General features: G+C 35.3%; 6 protein-coding genes across 8 annotated transcripts; 3 read left to right on the top strand and 3 right to left on the bottom strand.

Moving 5' to 3' along the window:
- The first annotated feature begins 1 nt into the window (after position 1).
- Positions 2 to 4,238, top strand: LOC108563520 (serine/arginine repetitive matrix protein 1). Its single transcript, XM_017922218.1, has 7 exons — positions 2 to 345; positions 676 to 765; positions 828 to 950; positions 1,261 to 1,781; positions 1,843 to 2,307; positions 2,463 to 2,678; positions 2,764 to 4,238. Exons 1-7 carry the CDS (start codon positions 334 to 336, stop codon positions 4,079 to 4,081), a joined length of 2,745 nt encoding a protein of 914 aa, XP_017777707.1. The 5' UTR covers positions 2 to 333; the 3' UTR covers positions 4,082 to 4,238.
- Positions 4,239 to 4,479: 241 nt separating this feature from the next.
- Positions 4,480 to 7,393, bottom strand: LOC108563522 (beta-1,3-galactosyltransferase 6). 2 transcript variants are annotated; one of them, XM_017922221.1, is made up of 3 exons: positions 6,501 to 7,393; positions 6,258 to 6,442; positions 4,480 to 4,550 (listed from the first exon to the last, which is right to left on the bottom strand). In XM_017922221.1, exons 1-3 carry the CDS (start codon positions 7,340 to 7,342, stop codon positions 4,516 to 4,518), a joined length of 1,062 nt encoding a protein of 353 aa, XP_017777710.1. In that variant the 5' UTR covers positions 7,343 to 7,393; the 3' UTR covers positions 4,480 to 4,515. The 2 variants fall into 2 exon arrangements, with proteins under 2 accessions (XP_017777710.1, XP_017777709.1); XM_017922220.1 differs by lacking the exon at positions 4,480 to 4,550 and having other exon boundaries at positions 5,500 to 6,442.
- Positions 7,394 to 7,637: 244 nt separating this feature from the next.
- On the top strand, positions 7,638 to 9,002 carry LOC108563523 (cell division cycle-associated protein 3-like). The gene is made up of 2 exons (XM_017922222.1): positions 7,638 to 7,870; positions 7,933 to 9,002. Exons 1-2 carry the CDS (start codon positions 7,712 to 7,714, stop codon positions 8,884 to 8,886), a joined length of 1,113 nt encoding a protein of 370 aa, XP_017777711.1. The 5' UTR covers positions 7,638 to 7,711; the 3' UTR covers positions 8,887 to 9,002.
- A 387-nt stretch (positions 9,003 to 9,389) lies between these two features.
- Positions 9,390 to 10,632, top strand: LOC108563527 (S-formylglutathione hydrolase). Its single transcript, XM_017922226.1, has 4 exons — positions 9,390 to 9,506; positions 9,561 to 10,024; positions 10,087 to 10,309; positions 10,368 to 10,632. The coding sequence occupies exons 1-4, from the start codon at positions 9,498 to 9,500 to the stop codon at positions 10,557 to 10,559; spliced, it is 888 nt and encodes a 295-aa protein (XP_017777715.1). The 5' UTR covers positions 9,390 to 9,497; the 3' UTR covers positions 10,560 to 10,632.
- On the bottom strand, positions 10,600 to 12,234 carry LOC108563524 (presenilins-associated rhomboid-like protein, mitochondrial). 2 transcript variants are annotated; one of them, XM_017922223.1, is made up of 8 exons: positions 12,197 to 12,234; positions 11,958 to 12,144; positions 11,784 to 11,903; positions 11,445 to 11,703; positions 11,259 to 11,383; positions 11,103 to 11,204; positions 10,950 to 11,047; positions 10,600 to 10,758 (listed from the first exon to the last, which is right to left on the bottom strand). In XM_017922223.1, exons 1-8 carry the CDS (start codon positions 12,232 to 12,234, stop codon positions 10,668 to 10,670), a joined length of 1,020 nt encoding a protein of 339 aa, XP_017777712.1. In that variant the 3' UTR covers positions 10,600 to 10,667. The 2 variants fall into 2 exon arrangements, with proteins under 2 accessions (XP_017777712.1, XP_017777713.1); XM_017922224.1 differs by having other exon boundaries at positions 11,799 to 11,903; positions 12,197 to 12,231.
- Positions 12,235 to 12,591: 357 nt separating this feature from the next.
- On the bottom strand, positions 12,592 to 16,588 carry LOC108563561 (FACT complex subunit spt16). Its single transcript, XM_017922272.1, has 6 exons — positions 14,539 to 16,588; positions 14,274 to 14,480; positions 13,942 to 14,211; positions 13,564 to 13,880; positions 13,242 to 13,507; positions 12,592 to 13,180 (listed from the first exon to the last, which is right to left on the bottom strand). The coding sequence occupies exons 1-6, from the start codon at positions 16,420 to 16,422 to the stop codon at positions 12,711 to 12,713; spliced, it is 3,414 nt and encodes a 1,137-aa protein (XP_017777761.1). The 5' UTR covers positions 16,423 to 16,588; the 3' UTR covers positions 12,592 to 12,710.
- Between the last annotated feature and the right edge of the window lie 1,079 nt (positions 16,589 to 17,667).

Below are 17,667 nucleotides of genomic sequence, written 5' to 3' on the forward strand. Positions count from 1 at the left end.
TGATACGTTTAGGGTCGTTTGGTGCCGTCAGGTTGGTTATACTGTTATCGCTTGTGACGCTTCGCCATTTTGTTAAATATGTGTATATCCAACATCATGGATTAGCAGCAGATATAGAAAACTCAGTTCCAAACTTTATCGTTAAGTTAGATAGATTTAGCTTTAATTGGTGAAGATCGAACTGCAGGCGATTAGGAAGTGAAAGCACCCGATTTTCCAAAGCATGGTCCATATTTTTAGTAATCTCGCCGGCTTTTAATTTACGTTTGTACAGCGACTCGTAAACAGTAAATGATTTTCACGCAGTAACTCTGGTGCTCTGAATCCTTCAAAATGATGTACACTGTAAGTATCAATTGTAAAGATTATTTTGCAACACAAAATTCTCAATTTATGTATATATATACACATGATGCTTATATATATATATATATACATCTATATATATATTACCTATATATTTCAGGATTGAAGTATGTATTTTTAGGTACTTGTAATAAATCTTTGTTAGGGACCTTTAATTTCGACAATTGCATTTTCTGCTTTCGACAGTATATAAATATTAAACATTTCTTGATTTATATCAATTCTTGTAAATTATTTTCATTATTGTTAATATTCATAATCATTTTATTTCTGGTATGAATGATTCTAATTACTAAATAATTTGTTTAGGGTACAAACACGGAGCAGGATAATCGCTTCAGCGATAAAGAGAAGAAGTTACTAAAGCAGATGCGTTTTAGTGATTGTCTCAGTCAGAGGGTGAGTGACATAAACTTCAAATGCAAAGAAGCATGTGTGATTTGATTTTGTTTATTTTACAGGTGGATATGTCAAAGATTAAGCTGGAAGTTATTAAACCTTGGATACAAGAGAAAATTACAGAAATACTTAAAATTGATGATGATGTTGTAGTTGATTTTGTTTATAATCAACTTGATGAAAAGGTAAGCATTCTTTCTTTGTTTATTGTATAACCAAGTTCGTATTGGTACAGGTTGCAAAATTTCCTTGGAAATATGAATAATTAAGTTAATCAATCAATTTCAATAACATTTATGAAAAGTCATAATTTCTAATGTCTTGCTGTAGAAAATATTTGTGAAGTTTTAGGTTATAATTTTCAATTCACCTGCAGAAAACTTCTAAACAAAAAAATATTATGTAATTACTTGGGTAAAATGCAAATAGTTGGAAGTTATGTTTAATGTTGTACAGTTATTCTACAAAAGTTAATGTGTTGTGTTTTTGTTGCAGTATCCTGATCCTAAAAAAATACAAATTAATTTAACGGGGTTTCTGCATGGAAAGAACGCCAGAGAGTTCATGGCCGAACTCTGGGCTTTGCTGATATCGGCTCAGGATAACCCAACAGGTATACCGGATTCACTTCTGGAGATGCGTCGAGAAGAGATAAAGAAGAAGGAAGCCGAGGATAGGGAAAAGGAAAAAATTAAAATCGAACGGGATAAAAAATTCCGCGAAAGGGATCGTTCCAGGTCAAGAAATCGGGAGCGCTCGAGATCTCGCAATAGGGAGCATTCACGATCCCGTCGATCCAGGTCCAGATCTAGGCAACGACGAAGATCGCGCGATAACGATCGCAAAGACAAGCGCGATAAGTACTCAAGGTCACTGTCGAAACAGCGAGAGCTAAAAGTCTCAAGCAAACCTGAGGTAGAAAGCAAAGACAACGGAAATGCTAGTCCGAATGAACGTCACGACATTGGAAATAATGTGGATGCTGTTAAAGAAAATAACACTGTTAGAAATAACTTGTAAGTTAATAACAACCTCCCCTAGACCCGAATAGAAATTATTTTGAAATTTTGTTCACAGAGATCAGATGCATTCTGTTTCGAAATTACAAGCGAAACTTATAGCCATGGCAGGGAACGATGGCAAATCCCATTCGCGATCCAATTCAATGACTAAGTCCAAATCCAGATCGAAGTCCCGCAGCAAATCCAAATCCCGATCGTCCTCGAGGTCACGTCGTTCCATGTCAAAGCGCCACTCCACCTCTAGATCTAGGTCCCGCACGGAGAAGGATAAACGAGACTCCAGGTCGACATCGCGGAATTCGAAGAATAATTTTGAAATTAGAAAAAAGGATAATAGTGTACAGAAGAAGAGACACTACAGATCAAACAAAGACAGTTCGGATAGTGAAGATGATAAGCATAAGAGGAAAAAAAGTGTATCCAAGTCGCCAAAACGGAGAAGTCGCGAAAGAAGCGTCAGGCGTAGACGAAGCAATTCTCGGAAGAGGAGCTCTAGTCGGAAACGTAGTTTGTCGAGAAGGTAACTAATATAATCGATTAAATTTATATTTAATTTTGACTATCGCTATTCATTTTAACAATTTTTGGGCATACAATTCTGTTTTATTTTTGAAACACATAATTGTGTCTTGTCTAATTGATTTATTCAATATTTCAGTATGTATGTATTTGCAGACGCAGTGCTTCGAGAAATAAACGTAGTTTAAGTCATAGACGGAGAAGGAGTCCGTCGAGGAACCGTAGAAACAGTCCCCGCAGAAACAGCTACAGCAGGAGACGTAGTCTGAGTAGACGAAGGAACAGGAGGAGCAATAGCAGAAACAGGAAAAGTCCCAGTCCGCGGCGTAGGAGGAGTCCAAGTCCAAGAAGACGACAATCAAGTCGAGACAGGTAATATAGAAATACATATTCACCTTTTATTGATTTATTTAAATTATATATTAAAAACAACAATAATTATTTGGTGTAATTTCAGGAGAAATAGGAGAAGCAGAAGTAGAGATAGGAATTATAGGCGTGTGTCTAGGGATAGAAGGCGGTCAAGATCTCGCGATAGAAGCTCCAGGTCGAAAAGGCGAAGTTCCAGAGACAGAACTGAAGTTAGACGTAAATCGCCTATAAGAAATCGGTCAAGACAACCTACCAAAAAAAGTCCTAGTCCAAAAAGAACTGAAAAAGAAAATTATGACGTATCGAAAGATAAGAAAAAGGAGGTGCCACCTAAGAAATACGATGAGAAAAAGGAGGAGCCTCATCCAAAACCACAAGAATCGAAGAAGGAGGAAATAGCTTACAAGGAGAAGGAAAAACATGTAGATAAGAAAGTGGAAGTGGCAGAACCGAAGGTACGCAAGAAGTCTAGGTCCAACAGTAACTGTTCCGAAGTGCAACTAATTCCACCACATGGACCACCCAGATATTCACGAAGCTTATCGAGAACTCCCTCTCCGTTCATTAAAGCTAATGAATTCCCTCCGAAATCGAAGTCGACAAATTCAACCAAGGATGAGAAGAAGAAAACAAAGGACGTTAAAGATAACAAATCGAAGAAGCAAACTAAGAAGAGAAGCGAAACCGAAAGTTCGTCATCTTCTGACAGCGATTCGGACCATAAAGATGTGGTTAGGAAGAAGACGAGGACAAAGAAGAAGAACAAAAAACGAAATTCCAGCTCAAGCGAAAGCGAGGTGGAGTACACGTCGAAGGGTCGTAAGGATAGTGACGATGAGAAACCGAAGAAACGGGAATCTAGAAAATCTAAACGCGATAGCAGCGAAGATAAAAAGAAAAAGCGTCACGGTAGTCCCGAGGCAAAGGACAAGAAGCCGAAGAAGAGAAATAAATCATCTTCCGATGAAGATACAAAAAAATCAAAGAAAGATTTAGATTCCTCCGATAGCGACGAACCGAAGAGCAAAAAGAAGAGAAGGGCGAGTACCGACGATTATGAAAATGAGAAGAAGGAGAAGAATTTAGAAAAATCTAAAAAGTACAAAAAGGAGAGTTCTTCGGAAAGCGAAGAGGATGTGCAGAAGAAACGGAAACATAAGAAAATGAAGGTTTCGAAGTCCTGCAGCGATTCCGATGAGGAGATCGAGAAAAAGAAGAAAAAGGACAAGAAACACAAGAAAAAGAAGAAGCACTCCAAGAAACATAAGAAGCATAAGAAGAAAAAGGTGGAGAGCGATGACTCTGATAACAGTGACGTGGAAATAATAAATGATGACGAGAAGAAGTTGCGCGAGAAAGCCTTAAAATCGATGAAGAGACATTCTAGTGAAAAATCTGAGTAATGGTGCTCTCTCTTTCTCTCTCCAAACCGAGGACAGGATACACAACAACAGGACAACACAACAAACAAGACGTGACACTTTTCATCGGAAAAAAGCTGTTTAGATAATTCAACAAGATTGAAACATTTATATGAGGGCCTGCAAAATGAATTTATTGATGCTAGTTATCTGGTTCCAGTCCCTCATATACATTAAGTAATTAATTATGTAACTTACTATTATTAATTTTATTTTCATTCATTCCGTAAATTATCAGCAACGTTTGAATGTGAGTAAGAAATTGTGTATTATACATTTTGTGTAATTAAAAGTTGAGGTTTTATTTATAACTCTTTCCTTTTTTATAACATTGAAATACTTGCAAATTTTTATACACGATTTCGCTTCGTGTTTGCAACAACGCATAAGATGGCAGAAGAGCAAAATAATTGATATTATCTAGGAATGCGCGATGTAGTAGAAGAAAACCCTGCAAACAAGAATTGAAGTGAATAAAGACAAACAACATTGAATATTATTTGAATTGTTTTGAAAGATTTATTAATTTGATTCATTAAGACGAAAGGAAACGATGACACTTGTTTTTGAAACTGTTCTTTCTTTAAGCAGAGTTCTTTGTTTATTTATTTGTTTAATTAAAAAAAAACTGATGCGTTTGTCGGATGTGTTTAAATGTTAGTTTGAGAATTGGACGTGTTTTGCGTGTGAATTTATATTATATAACTGTTAAGAATATTATTTTATATTAAAATAATATGAAACTTATCTTACTTGCCAAGTAAGACGCTGATATAAAATAAAGAGTACAATAGAATAATAAAAACAACCTTGTTAATATATATTGTATATTAAAATTGCCGATAACACTTGCAGGATGCTTGAGACGCAGCAAAACGATTTTCCTATTTATCGATTTTGGCAATTTACTTACTATCTCTCGCACGTGCCAACCAATCGAAACGTAACGCAAGACTAGAGCAACAATTACCTACCTAAGATAAAATATATGTATATATTATAAAAGCAATATTTTGTACAAACCATTCTGTTATAATTTCAAAGATGGAACTTTAAATTTTGTAACAAAAAGACAACAAAGCGAATGAAATCGTTCATAGCATAGAAGTATTTATTTTTTTAAGCGTAAAATTCATTATTATATTTGGTCTGAATACAATATTTTGCTAGCGATTCTTTACTTTCACTCTCGATCTTCCATATATTGGAAAACGAGACGAAAGTTATTTCTCATTAGAAGAAAATGCTCATTCCTCTGGGCACTTAATTTAATTATTATAGTCTTTGCTTTTCATAATATATTAATCGATGAGAAAATGCACGTATACTTAAAAAAAGAGAACAAAATGTTGAATTTTTAGTTACTTAAAATGTAAATAAAATAATGTTTCTAATAAATAAATGTCTTTCATTGACTAGAATCACAAATGAAGAATTTTCTCCCGGGAAATGCTTTTTGATCGATCAATTTCTATTTTCATCAAAACACTTGAAATAATCTTCAATTTGGTCGTCATTTAACATAATCATACAATGTCCATGCAACGTGTTAACTTTTCGTAAATTTATCATAAAATAAAAGCACTGTCAACATCCAAGAGAGGTTGAAACATACACACGAAATACGAAAAAAATACATCAAACATATGACAATACCTTGAGCAGTATAAAAGATTTTTCATTGTCCATTTTAATGCAGCTGCGCCCGTTTTTAGACTTTCAATTTGTAGTCTTGCAAATGAATACAATGCAACTCAAAACTGGTTCTATACAAAGATTTAAAGAGCAGATGATAAAATAAATCTAAATAAAAATATGAGAACTACAAATGTGTGATAAAGCATTGCAATAAATTCTCGTTGATTCTAAGCCAAATTGATGAAAAAAGTTATAACTGATTTTAATTTATAAAATGTTCTTTATAGTTAAGATTGTCGGCTATACTTTTTTTTTATATAATTAAATACATGAAAAGCTGACGCAATTGAAGAAAGTTGTGTGTTGTGATGTTCAAATGGAAATATGTTTGTTTTGTTGTATCAATCTTATTACCATATTTACTATGTTTTTAGATTATTTCTGCAGCATTTACTAGGAGGCATCAACCAATTGTATAAATAGTGTTGCCTTGATACAACTTCTTCATCACACAAGTTACCTGTCTCAATAATGTTTTGGTACAATTTTTTTATTTGCTGAATGGAATGACTGTGAGATATTAAATAGTAGTTTTGACACCCTCTAGTCGTCCATTCCGTGTCGAATCGTATATCGTGTATTCTAATGACATTATTAACTGGAGCCAGCCAAGCGCCAACGCTAATATCCTCTGAATTGTATAATCTGCAATTATTAAAATATTTAAATACATTTTTTCTTTCAATAATACACACAAATATACCTGAGATTGTCAGCATTATCAGCCAAGTATTTGACCAAACCTTTGGAAATAATGTACCCTCCTCCTAATGCATAGGGAATATAATTATCGCACAAGATCCAATTATTCTCTTTCCACTTTCCGCTCGTTTTGATTTTCGCGTTTCCATTGAAGTAGCCCCAATACAAATTAAACTTATCCGATGCCACTTTCTCATTAAACTGAGCATTCAGCTTAATGTATGGCGACATGTTGGCATTTAAATTATTCAGATCAATTTCAGATTTCAAATACAATATCTCGATCTGCATAATTTCCTGTGCCAAACTATCAATTCTCACAAAGCTATCATCATCACACTTCAAGACATACTTAAATCCTAAACCAAAGTCAGTTTGTTCTCTAAGCCAAGTAAAGCTCTTGAGGACTTTGTAAGTTAAATTCTTGTAGCTGTCTTGTATTGGGAGGATCAGCATATCTCCGTGCAGAGATTGCTCAGAACTCAAGTGCAACACTTCATCAATGCTCAGACCCAAGCTTCCAATAACAAAATAATGCTTGATCTTGAATTTAACATTCTCGTTGTTTACATCAGGATAATGAATCTTCAACTTTAGCCACGTTTCTCGTATGGCGTTCCTTCTATCCAGGTTTTTAGGCGCAGATAAGATGAAAATAATTAAGTCCGGATTTTTCAGTTTAGCGTTGTTCATTATGCTGTATTCTCGATCGTTCTTATCAATTTGGCATGTCTTCTCGATGGGATACAGGTTGATAGCTATCATACATCCAAAAAGGAAGGACAGAGCAGAAATTACAAATAACTTGTACTTATAAAACTGTATCATTGTTAACTGCTTCATTGTCTTAAGTTATATTATTTGAGGTTATTTTAAACAAAACACCTTTGCAGTTTTGACATTTAATCAACTCGCACCTGCTCGCACCAACTTACAAAATAAAATATTGATTTCTTTATATTTGAACAAAACAATTTTATATTTGAATATGCTATAAAAGTTCATGTACAACTAATATACAATATAATTTGCGTAAATATTTTTGATAAAACATATTAAAAATTTATTTTAACATATGTTCGTAGTTTGTTAAAGCGTTGGTTGGTAGGCCTGTCGTAAACAAAGTACTTTAAGTTCGTTTCTGTAACGGCTTTTTCATTACAAGTTTGGTTTTCGTGAAAGAAAGTTTTAGTACAAAATATATAAGTTAAGATGGGAAATTACGCAAGTAAAGTTGTCGAGGAGATAAAAGAGGAGAAGACCGAGTCCTGTTCCGTTCCAACAACGCCAATTCTAACTCCAAAAGTTAAAATTTTAAGTGAATTTGATCCAAGATCTCCAAGTACAAACATTGTTAGAACTCCAATTCAGGTAAGAATATCAATTAAAGTTGGACATTAACGAAATTCTAAATATTTAATTCATCTTTATAGAAATTATCAAGTCCAAATGATTCTGGCATTAAAGAAAATGAATGTGATTCATTCAATATTGGATCTCCTGTTCCAAAGATGTTATTGCAAGATCCTCGATCTCCAACATATGAGTACATGAGAACACCAATTGTTGTATCTGCAAATAGCTGTGAAAATCAAGCAGTGACAAAAAATCTGGAAGGTGTTAGAAAAACTCTTACACTGATCACCCCAAAGAAGATCAGTGATATGTCCAGTCATGTGCCACCAAAGCTTCTGGAGAGCAGTCCAGTAACTGCCAAACCAAATGATAATAAACGCAAATCAATGGTTGGTGTCTTAGAGACTAACCTGGATTATGTGGAGACAAATATTGATGAGGTAATCACAAACAAAGTGGCACTTGTGGATGAGGAGACTGTTGAAAGCAAGGAGAGTGCATCAGACTTGAAAATTAAATTCTTTGAACAGAAGACAAATGAAGATAACTTTGAAGCTGCATCATCAAGTAATGGAGATGCTTCATTGAATAATACAGACAATAAGAGGGTTATTGTGGATGATGATGGATTAATAATTAAATCCAGCAGTACTGTGGAAGAGGATGAACCAACACCAAAAATTGATGAAGCTGCACCTAAGGTACAAGATAAAGTTCAAAGTTCTGAGCAGGAGTTTGCTAAGAAAATAGCAACGCTGATTTACACAGATGAGGATAGTGTTTTGGTGAACAGGCAAAGCAAGAAGCAGAAAGAGTGCAATCGCAATCCTTTGGGCATCAGGAATGGTGTTCCGAAGTTGAAAGTCAGCGATAAACCGAGGAAAAACGAATTTTCGACCTGCAAGATTCCGATTTACAGGAATAAATTGTCCACGCAGTGCGAAAATACCCCGCCAAAATCGATGGCCAACGTTAAAGCGCACAGGAGTAAAGTAGCTCAATGGGATAGTGATAATACTTTAATTATTTAGTTTTTTCATCTTTGTACAGTTCTTTAGATTAATTTTTTTTTTTTACTTTGTTTATGTTTAGGTATTTAATTAAGCTTTCTCGATTTTAATTTATAACTGCATATATAATACTTGTTATTGTCTTTGTGTCCCAAATAAATACTACAATTGTAGAAAATTGTAATAACAATTATTGTTTCCATTAAATTATCCACGTCAAAGACTATTGTTTTTCAACTTTTCTTTTCCATTTTACTATTACTGTTTTTGAAAAAAAAAGTATTTTAACTCTTGTTCATTTTATATACGATGTTTGGAAAAGTTAATTATAGTTTAATTCATTAGTTTTTAAATTTGAATATAAATAAATTATTTATCCATGATCGAAATAATTATATTCAAGTTATAAATAGCAAAATTATATCTTTCAACCTTTTATTTTTAATATTCGAAATGTGTTTATACATTTTTGGGAAGTAAAAATTTGACTTTAATACACGTATTGATGTTTTAAAATTATCTCTAAACAACCTTGATTATAACCTTCAATCCACTTCAATTATAAACACGGCGCCAGTGCTTCGTTCTGTCCCTTCAAAATTCGATTTCTAACATCGATAACTGCAAAATTTATGCACAGGGTTAGTATTTAGAAGTTTTTAAGGTGCTAATTAATCATTAAAAATTAATTGCAGATGGCTGCTCTACCACCAGCAAGTGTATTAACGCAATTGTCGGCGAACAAGGTTTTTGGAGGTTATCAAAAGATCTTTTCACATGAATCCTCGGTGCTGGGATGCACCATGAAATTTGGGGTTTACTTCCCCCCGCAGTACGAGGACAAACCTCTGCCCGTCATTTTCTGGTTGTCCGGTTTGACATGTTCAGAGGCGAACTTCATCGAGAAGTCTGGAGCCCAGCGGTATGCAGCCGAGCACGGCGTTATCCTGGTCAATCCCGACACATCTCCGCGTAATTTGAACATCGACGGTGATTCCAAGGACTGGGACTTTGGTGTAGGCGCCGGGTTCTATGTGAACGCCACACAGGAACCATGGAAGACGAACTACCAAATGTTCAATTACGTTAATTACGAGCTGCATTCGACAGTCGCTGATAACTTCCAGGTCACCGGGGCCCAATCTATCATGGGCCATAGGTAATGGAGAACAGATTACGAGAATTTGCTCTTTACTCTTTAATTTGAATGTAATGTTCAAGTATGGGCGGTCACGGTGCTCTGGTGTGCGCGTTGAAGTTGCCCGGTTTGTACAAGGCCGTTTCCGCATTTGCACCGATCTCGAACCCCATCAACTGCCCATGGGGACAAAAAGCCTTCTCCGGGTACCTGGGTCCAATGGAAACGGGAAATTGGGAAGAGTGGGACGCCAGCAAACTGGTTAAAAAATACAACGGTCCACCTTTACCCATCTTCGTTGATCAGGTTTTTAATAGTCGTCCCTTTTAAAAACACCTCGATTCTATTTCAATCTTGTTTCAAGGGAACCGGCGACAAGTTCTATAAGGAAGGGCAACTCCTGCCAGAAAATCTGGTTGTCGCATGCAAAGACGGCGCCAATCTTATCAATTTGGTACTAGAGATGAGGGACAGTTACGATCATAGCTACTATTACATCTCCAGCTTCATCGGAGATCACATCAAAAGGCACGCGACTATCTTGAACGCCAAATAAATTTCGCGTATTCGCTACCAAAAATATCGTTGTAGATCGAAATAAATAAAACAATTTATTTTTCCAACAATAATTTTATACATAACATCAATACTCGTTGGATCTACATCACTTGATCGAGCCGCGCAGATCATGCCAATATTGCAGGATCGGATCGCGTTTCTTCCACATGTGCTCGTTTCCCCAATAAGCCCAGCCACTAGAAATTACAAGAAAATATCAAAGCATTAAACATATTTCAAGAAATACTACATCTTTATAACAGATTTTCATGAGACATACGCCTGCCCTATTACTAATGGGCGTGATCTAATCCTACGTCAGTCAATACTGTTACTTGTACTGTATCAAATTTTGATAAGAGAGTATTCTAAAATTAATATTACTTACATTCCGCAAGCTGCACCACCTAAGTGAGCTGCATGGTCAAAGAGCTTCCATCCCATAAGGACTCCTGCTGTGTCAATGCCGACTATAACTTTGATTGCCTGGAACATATCAAAACGATTATACCCAAATACAGTAATAACTAGAATAACATACAGCTCCTGCAGAGAACGTTAAAAATGGTAACAAAATAATGCCCAATTTTGTATCCGGATATTGCGTGCAAACGTATCCTAATATTGCCATAATAGCACCAGACTGAAACAAAATATCATTAAATGAAATGCATTACAATCAAATTTACTGTATTACAGCTCCCAAAGAAAGTCCTGGTTGTCTTGTTACAGTTTTATATAAATAACTGGTAAAACTAGAGATTACTCCAGCACTAAGATATAGACCTAGGAATTGTTCTTTGCCTAAGGTAGCTACAGCACCTGAAACATCGATTTTTATAAGGTTTTATTATTTACATTTTTATTAAATTATATATATTACCTGTACTAAAGCTATGTAGTACATACATATTTGCCATCAAATGGAAAAATGAGTAATGACTGAATGTTGATAGTAACATTGGTAAGCAAACATTTTTGCTTCCTGGGTTGGAGCAGAAATATTTGAGCATAGTTGGTTGGAACCTGGGCACTCGCCACGCCGCGAATACCAAGATATTTAGGAAAAATATTGGCACAAACACTTTCTCTCCTGTACTTAAACTATTCCATAATCTATTAATTTCTCTACGAATTTCACCCTAAAAGTAATAAAATGTATATTTTTCTCAACTTTTACAAATGTATAATGGATCAGCTGGGATTAAGGTGTGGGACATACCAAAGCATCATCTACCTGTTTCTGAACAAATCCCATTGGTCTTTTAAGCATTTCCAAAGCTTTCGACCTCATATTTTCATAATGCCAGATGACAGCTCCACCGAAACATGCTGAGCTAAACTGCACACAATTACGTTTATATCACAGCTGCAGTGTGTTTCCTTGTAAACTTACAAGAATTGTGAATCCTAATGGTTTCCATAAACTGTTCAACGAGATGTTGTTTACATTCACTGAGATATTTCCAAAAGGGGAGGAATCTAAATCGGGCCTTGGTTCCTCTGCTCGGGTACGTTTAAAATGTCTCACGTTTGTTCTGAAAGACTTTGGTGGCTGCAGCAGGCTACAATTTTTGAAACCACTGTAACCACAAAATTAAAATTGATTTTTTCGAAATGCTTTTGTGTTCCTACCAAATTCCATTTAATTTTAACATTCGACTTAGTGCCATATTTAATAATTATTTCCATCGGCCGTTCGGATATTAAATATTTGTTCTACTCATTCAATGTACATTTAAAAATAATAATTTGACATAAGAATGTGTCATATGTTACCAACTGAGTCCAATCCAGTCATTTAATCAATTTTGGCTATCGTTTTCAGGTTGGTATACTGTACAAGGCATTTAATTTTTTTGAAAACCAGCCAAAACAAAGTCTACTTAGCTTTAATTTTAAAATAAAAATACTTTAAATTAAAAAGTTTTGATTGAAAAATAATTTTAATCGTTCTTACACATATATCCACTTTTTCATAATAAAAAAAACATTATTACAGTACAAGTTAGCGGATAAAAACAAATATATATATATATATGGGTATCATATTCGAACGCTAAACTAAAATCATTAACAAGTGTGATTCCAATAACAGAAATGGATAGAAATGTAAATGGTACAATAAACGTATTAAATGATTACAAAATTACTTTCTCGATTTCTTCGAACTTCTTCTTTCTCCGCTGTCTTCCCTGCTACGCTTCTTGTCGTTGGACCCGGAGGAACGATGTTTATCTCTGGACGAATCCTTTTTAGAGGACGAAGAAGAATGGTGACTCTTGGAGGAATGTTTGTCTCTAGAGGAATTGTGCTTATCCTTAGAGCTATTATGTTTGTCCCTGGAACTGTTATGTCTATCTTTGCGTTTCTCGTGCGAACTGTTATGTTTATCGCGACTTCCGTGTTTATCGCGCGAACTATTATGTTTATCTTTACTGCTGATGTGTTTGCTCGAAGACGAATGCTTGCTGCTGTGTTTGTCACGGTGTGCGAATTTATCGCCCCTCTTTCCTTTTTTACTATCGAAATCTTCCCTGTAATCGCTCCTCTCGCGATCTTCCTCTGCAGCTTCCCGTTCAAGATCAGACCAATCTTTTCCAGATTCCTCGTCGGTTCCTGAAATTACAATCGTAATTAATATTTGCCACACCAAACCAGTTAAATTTGCTAATCTTACCTAAACTTTCTTCTGAAGCGCCATCGCTTTCCGTGTCTCCTTCGGAATACTCGGAATCTTCCTCGCTCTCTTCAGAGAAGGAATCCGCATCGGTGGGTTCGTAGGCTTCATCCTCATCTTCACTGTCTTCTTCCATTACCTTTTCCTCCTCATCGGATTCAGGATCCAAGAATGTCCATCCACCGCTGTCAAAGAACCCTTCGGGATCGTCTGTGATGGTCTTCATAATTTTCGCCCAATTCAACGATTGCACGCCCTCGGAATATCTGAAAGCAGATCCATTATTAACAACTGCAATCAAATTACCTACACAACCATATACCTTATATCACACGAATTCAGCCATTCCTTTACGTGATCCAGCAGGTTCATGGGTATCGCGTTAACCATCGATATTCTTCTGGCGTAATCTTTAAATACGAAGACCATATCGAAATTTTTCAAATGGAATTGCACTCTCTCAAAGTGCACCAACTCGACGTCCTCTAGGGTGATAACGAATGGTGGCCATTCTGTGAGATTCACCAAACATCCTGACGTCGGTTGCAACAAGACCGTAGAACGGAACGGAGCACCAGGGAATCCCAACTCCCTGAAAGGCGTATCGAATTCAATTTCTTGCTTGGTCATTCCTTCGACCTGTTACAAAAATTAAACAATAATTAGTATAAGATAGTTAACATATTAAAATTATATTTACCTTTTCACAGAAACTTTTGAATGCTGTTTTCAGTTTATGTCTGAGTTCTCGTTCCGATTGTTCAGCGGCAAGATCGTCCCTATCGTGCATATGCTGATGCTTTCCTAAATCCGTTGTTATCTCACCGACTTCCGTGTAGAATTGGACGTCCACGTGCTTCTTCTTACCGAACATAATGGCGTGTTTTAGATGGAAATGCAAGAGGATGATCATCTCGCCATCGCAAGGTTGGAAGAACGCATTCTTGATATTGTTATATAATATGTCGACCTATAAAAAATAATATCAAAATTTAATATAGAGTAAGCAATTAGTGAATTCAATGAATTTACCTTATCACCACGAACTGAAGTATATCTGAAACCATTACCATGGGCCTCCAATGAACCAGTCATTCTCTTTGTTACAATATTGGGTCTTATGTACAAATCCTTCAATTTCGGATTACCCTTGTTCTGGGATAACAAAAGCGTATCCTGCTTGACAAGATCCTCCTTTTCCCTCTCTTCGGCTTCTCTCGTTTTAAATTTACGTTGTACCTAAGATAATTCATAAATAACATTAATCATGTTTTTCAAAGCATCAACTTTGACTTACCTCTTTAATTAACCTGAAAGCTGTGTTTAAATTGGATGACGGCGGTGACAGCTCTCCGGGTTCCTTCGTGTTGGTGCTTCTATAAGTAACTTCCTTCACGAATGTAGCATCCGGTTGCTGGTAAGTACCACCCTCGTTTTTACCCATAGTTGAACCGGGATGGAAGAAATTGATACGTAAATAAGTATAATCGCCTTCAACGCTCTGAGAGATATTCTTGATGGTGCTTATGTGAAACGGCACAGGGACACCATAAACTGGTAAAATAACAGTTTCGTACTTCTGATCAACATACAGTTTGAGCTCCTTGACTTCCTTAACTCGCGGCATTTGATTAACATTCTTGTACGAGATTGTGTTCTTGCGAACCTTCTCTACATCCTTAGCTCCACCCTGCTTAGCCAATCTCTCTTTAGCCTTCTCATTTAAGGCTATAGCCAATTCCTTCTGATGCTCCTTTCTTTTTTCTTCAGAAGTATGCTCTGATCTCAACTTATTTTCAATAACAGCAGTTCTCTTCCCTCTGCCCATCATTTCTGGTTTAGGAGTATTCTCTTTCTCTTCATCATTTTCTTCCTCTTCAGAGTCATCCTTCAAGAAAATGCCAATATTTTTTAATTTCTTCTTGGATACTGTGAGTACTGTAGCTGGTGAACCATCATTCACCATTACTGTATCTCCAACAAATAAAGCATAAATTTTGCCTTCCTTGTCAGAAGTTTCTTTATTTTCCAAATTACTGAAGCCCAAATTCAAATTGAAGATCATACCTTTCTTTGCCACTAATACAGTTTTAGGGGCAATTGTTAGAGAATTCTCTTTGAATTCAATGCCAGTAACAAACCCAAAGTTTTTGGTTAAATTATCTAATAAGGCAGGCTTCTCCTTTTTCACAAAAGATACACCAGTTTCATATATATCACATAATTTGGTACCAGCAGTTAATTTCTTAAGGACCTCCTCTTCCAGGGTCAAGAGGAAATTGTAATTTTCTTGCATTTTATCTGTAGGATTCACAAGCAATGTTCTTACAATGTTAGAGCAGTATGACTTATACCTGGCCCCAAGAGAACATATAATCGCTCCAAAATGAAGGGTATTTTTATCAGTAACTGCACTAAACTTGAGGTTGTAATTGCCACCTGACTGTATGATTGCTGGGTAACACATGTCTAGCTGCGTTACATCAACACCAGAGACATATTTCTTGTCAGTTATCGCTGATTCTACTCCTTCACAGAGTTTACTATGTTTTACCTTACGATCAGAGTCAATGATCTCCATTATTTGATCTTTTAAGTATTTCGTAAAGACATCCACACTAGCCATACATGCCTTCTTCATTGTTATGATCTCAGATTCTTCTTTACAACTCATAACATACGCAATTGCTGAACTAATATCAATATTTGAGAAACTCTCACTTTTCAATACATTCCTCCAGGCATCCATAAACTCACCAGGATAGTTCTCTTTTGTGAATACACCCAAAGTCTTACCATTTTTACTACCTTTGATAGCAGATATCAGGGTTTTAAAATTTGCTTCGTCTTTGTCATTGCGATCCCTCACCAGCAGTTTAATAGTAACACCACTATCATCCTTGTTCTCGGCCTGCCGAAGGAAATCTATTTTCCTCTTGCTTGCAAGGAAGTAAATGGTGTTCTCTGTCAGGACCATGATAGTGTCGGTTAGTTCATAACCCAAGAGCCATGTCTGCAAGGAACCAGACTTGCTGTAAACCACTTCTTCGTCGACACCAACGGCGGTAACAAGACAATCCATTTTTGCCAAGGCATTCTCGGATTCTGCTTTTTGCCATGCACCGTGCAACCGCTTCAGGCGACGATAAAACGTCTCCTTATCTAAGTTTATATTCGCCATTTTCGCTGTCTTCTCTTTCAACACTATATATTAAATTTATTTTGCGGAGCAAGCATGGAGAAAAACGTTACGGACCAAGCCTCCGGTGGCACCGGAACGCTGCTTCTTCCTCTTGCGCACCAACAAACGAAACTGTCAAATATTGTCAAAGACGCGGTAACGTCTCCAACACTGCCAATCCAAGAACAACAAAATTACCAAACATAAATACAAAAACGTAAACAGCACACACTAACACACTGTATATAAATATTAAAATTCTCTAAATTAAGTTAAACTATTCATTATCAATAAGAAAAACATTACATTCTCTATAAATATGTAATTTGAAAACTAATTTAACTATTCTGTAATCTAGCTTCAAATTAATAAAATTGCATCGTAGAAAATTCACTAACCTAACCTACATTATTTTGCAGAAAGTAAACAATACCTTATTGTTCAGTGAACACGAGGAACAGCTATTCAAATTTGAAATATTTAAATTTGCAAAAACTGAGAAACTCCTTGATATTTATTATCTGTTTCAAAAATGTATAAAAGTCTGATTTAATTTAATATGATTGTTTATTTATTACTGTTGTTAACATTTAAAATATAACCGAATATTTTAAAAATAATATTTCTCATTCTCAGTTAATAAATTAACTATAATTCAATAATAAAGTTCACTCACATGTTTCCTTAGTTTACATTAAAAATAAACAAACTTTTTTGTATATATATATAAATATTTTCGATATTTAATAAACAATGAAGAATAATCAATAATAGGTAGTGTAATATTATGTATATATGTCAAAATCTAATATTTTTTTAATTATCAATATATTATTAATTGCTTTGGTAGCTTTTTGAAAAAAAAATGAAAGGAATGTAATTTTATAAACACAACTGTTGAATAATTTTAATAACATTAATAAGAATTGAAAATTCATTCGTTTTGTTTCAATGCTAACACAGATGATACAAAGAAACAACAAGTATATTTGTATCCTCTCTGGGATATATATTAAATAGTTAATCCTGAATAACTATAAACGTACTCTAAAAGTATCTAAATAAAAAATATATATTGGCAGAGTTATGAACTTAGAACCTTTCTAGCAGGTATACTAACATCTGCTCAGGTAAAAAATAGGTTAGAGGTATAATTTTACCGCGCAACTTAAGTAGATGTATATGCCATTTAGTATTGAGTAGAAATACCTCAAGGACAACAACAATAGCTTTAAATTCAATGAA

The sequence above is a fragment of the Nicrophorus vespilloides genome, unplaced genomic scaffold, assembly GCF_001412225.1.
Source record: "Nicrophorus vespilloides isolate i.1.1-1 unplaced genomic scaffold, Nicve_v1.0, whole genome shotgun sequence".
NCBI classification, from domain to species: domain Eukaryota; kingdom Metazoa; phylum Arthropoda; class Insecta; order Coleoptera; family Silphidae; genus Nicrophorus; species Nicrophorus vespilloides.

Excerpts from the sequence above, each read along its gene's own strand:
- LOC108563520 (XM_017922218.1), top strand. Across the intron at positions 766-827 it reads GTGATTGTCTCAGTCAGAGG|GTGGATATGTCAAAGATTAA; the intron begins GTGAGTGACATA and ends TTTATTTTACAG. Across the intron at positions 2,308-2,462 it reads AAACGTAGTTTGTCGAGAAG|ACGCAGTGCTTCGAGAAATA; the intron begins GTAACTAATATA and ends ATGTATTTGCAG.
- LOC108563523 (XM_017922222.1), top strand. The coding sequence starts at position 7,712 with ATGGGAAATTACGCAAGTAAAGTTGTCGAGGAGATAAAAGAGGAGAAG. Across the intron at positions 7,871-7,932 it reads TTGTTAGAACTCCAATTCAG|AAATTATCAAGTCCAAATGA; the intron begins GTAAGAATATCA and ends TCATCTTTATAG.
- LOC108563561 (XM_017922272.1), bottom strand. The coding sequence starts at position 16,422 with ATGGCGAATATAAACTTAGATAAGGAGACGTTTTATCGTCGCCTGAAG. Across the intron at positions 14,481-14,538 it reads CTTTCAGGTTAATTAAAGAG|GTACAACGTAAATTTAAAAC; the intron begins GTAAGTCAAAGT and ends GAATTATCTTAG. Across the intron at positions 13,881-13,941 it reads TCAAAAGTTTCTGTGAAAAG|GTCGAAGGAATGACCAAGCA; the intron begins GTAAATATAATT and ends TTTTTGTAACAG.
- LOC108563524 (XM_017922223.1), bottom strand. The coding sequence starts at position 12,234 with ATGGCACTAAGTCGAATGTTAAAATTAAATGGAATTTG. Across the intron at positions 12,145-12,196 it reads TTAAAATTAAATGGAATTTG|TGGTTTCAAAAATTGTAGCC; the intron begins GTAGGAACACAA and ends TTGTGGTTACAG. Across the intron at positions 11,704-11,783 it reads AACAGGTAGATGATGCTTTG|GGTGAAATTCGTAGAGAAAT; the intron begins GTATGTCCCACA and ends TATTACTTTTAG.
- LOC108563527 (XM_017922226.1), top strand. Across the intron at positions 10,025-10,086 it reads CAATCTATCATGGGCCATAG|TATGGGCGGTCACGGTGCTC; the intron begins GTAATGGAGAAC and ends GTAATGTTCAAG. Across the intron at positions 10,310-10,367 it reads TACCCATCTTCGTTGATCAG|GGAACCGGCGACAAGTTCTA; the intron begins GTTTTTAATAGT and ends TCTTGTTTCAAG.
- LOC108563522 (XM_017922220.1), bottom strand. The coding sequence starts at position 7,342 with ATGAAGCAGTTAACAATGATACAGTTTTATAAGTACAAGTTATTTGTA. Across the intron at positions 6,443-6,500 it reads GATAATGCTGACAATCTCAG|ATTATACAATTCAGAGGATA; the intron begins GTATATTTGTGT and ends TAATAATTGCAG.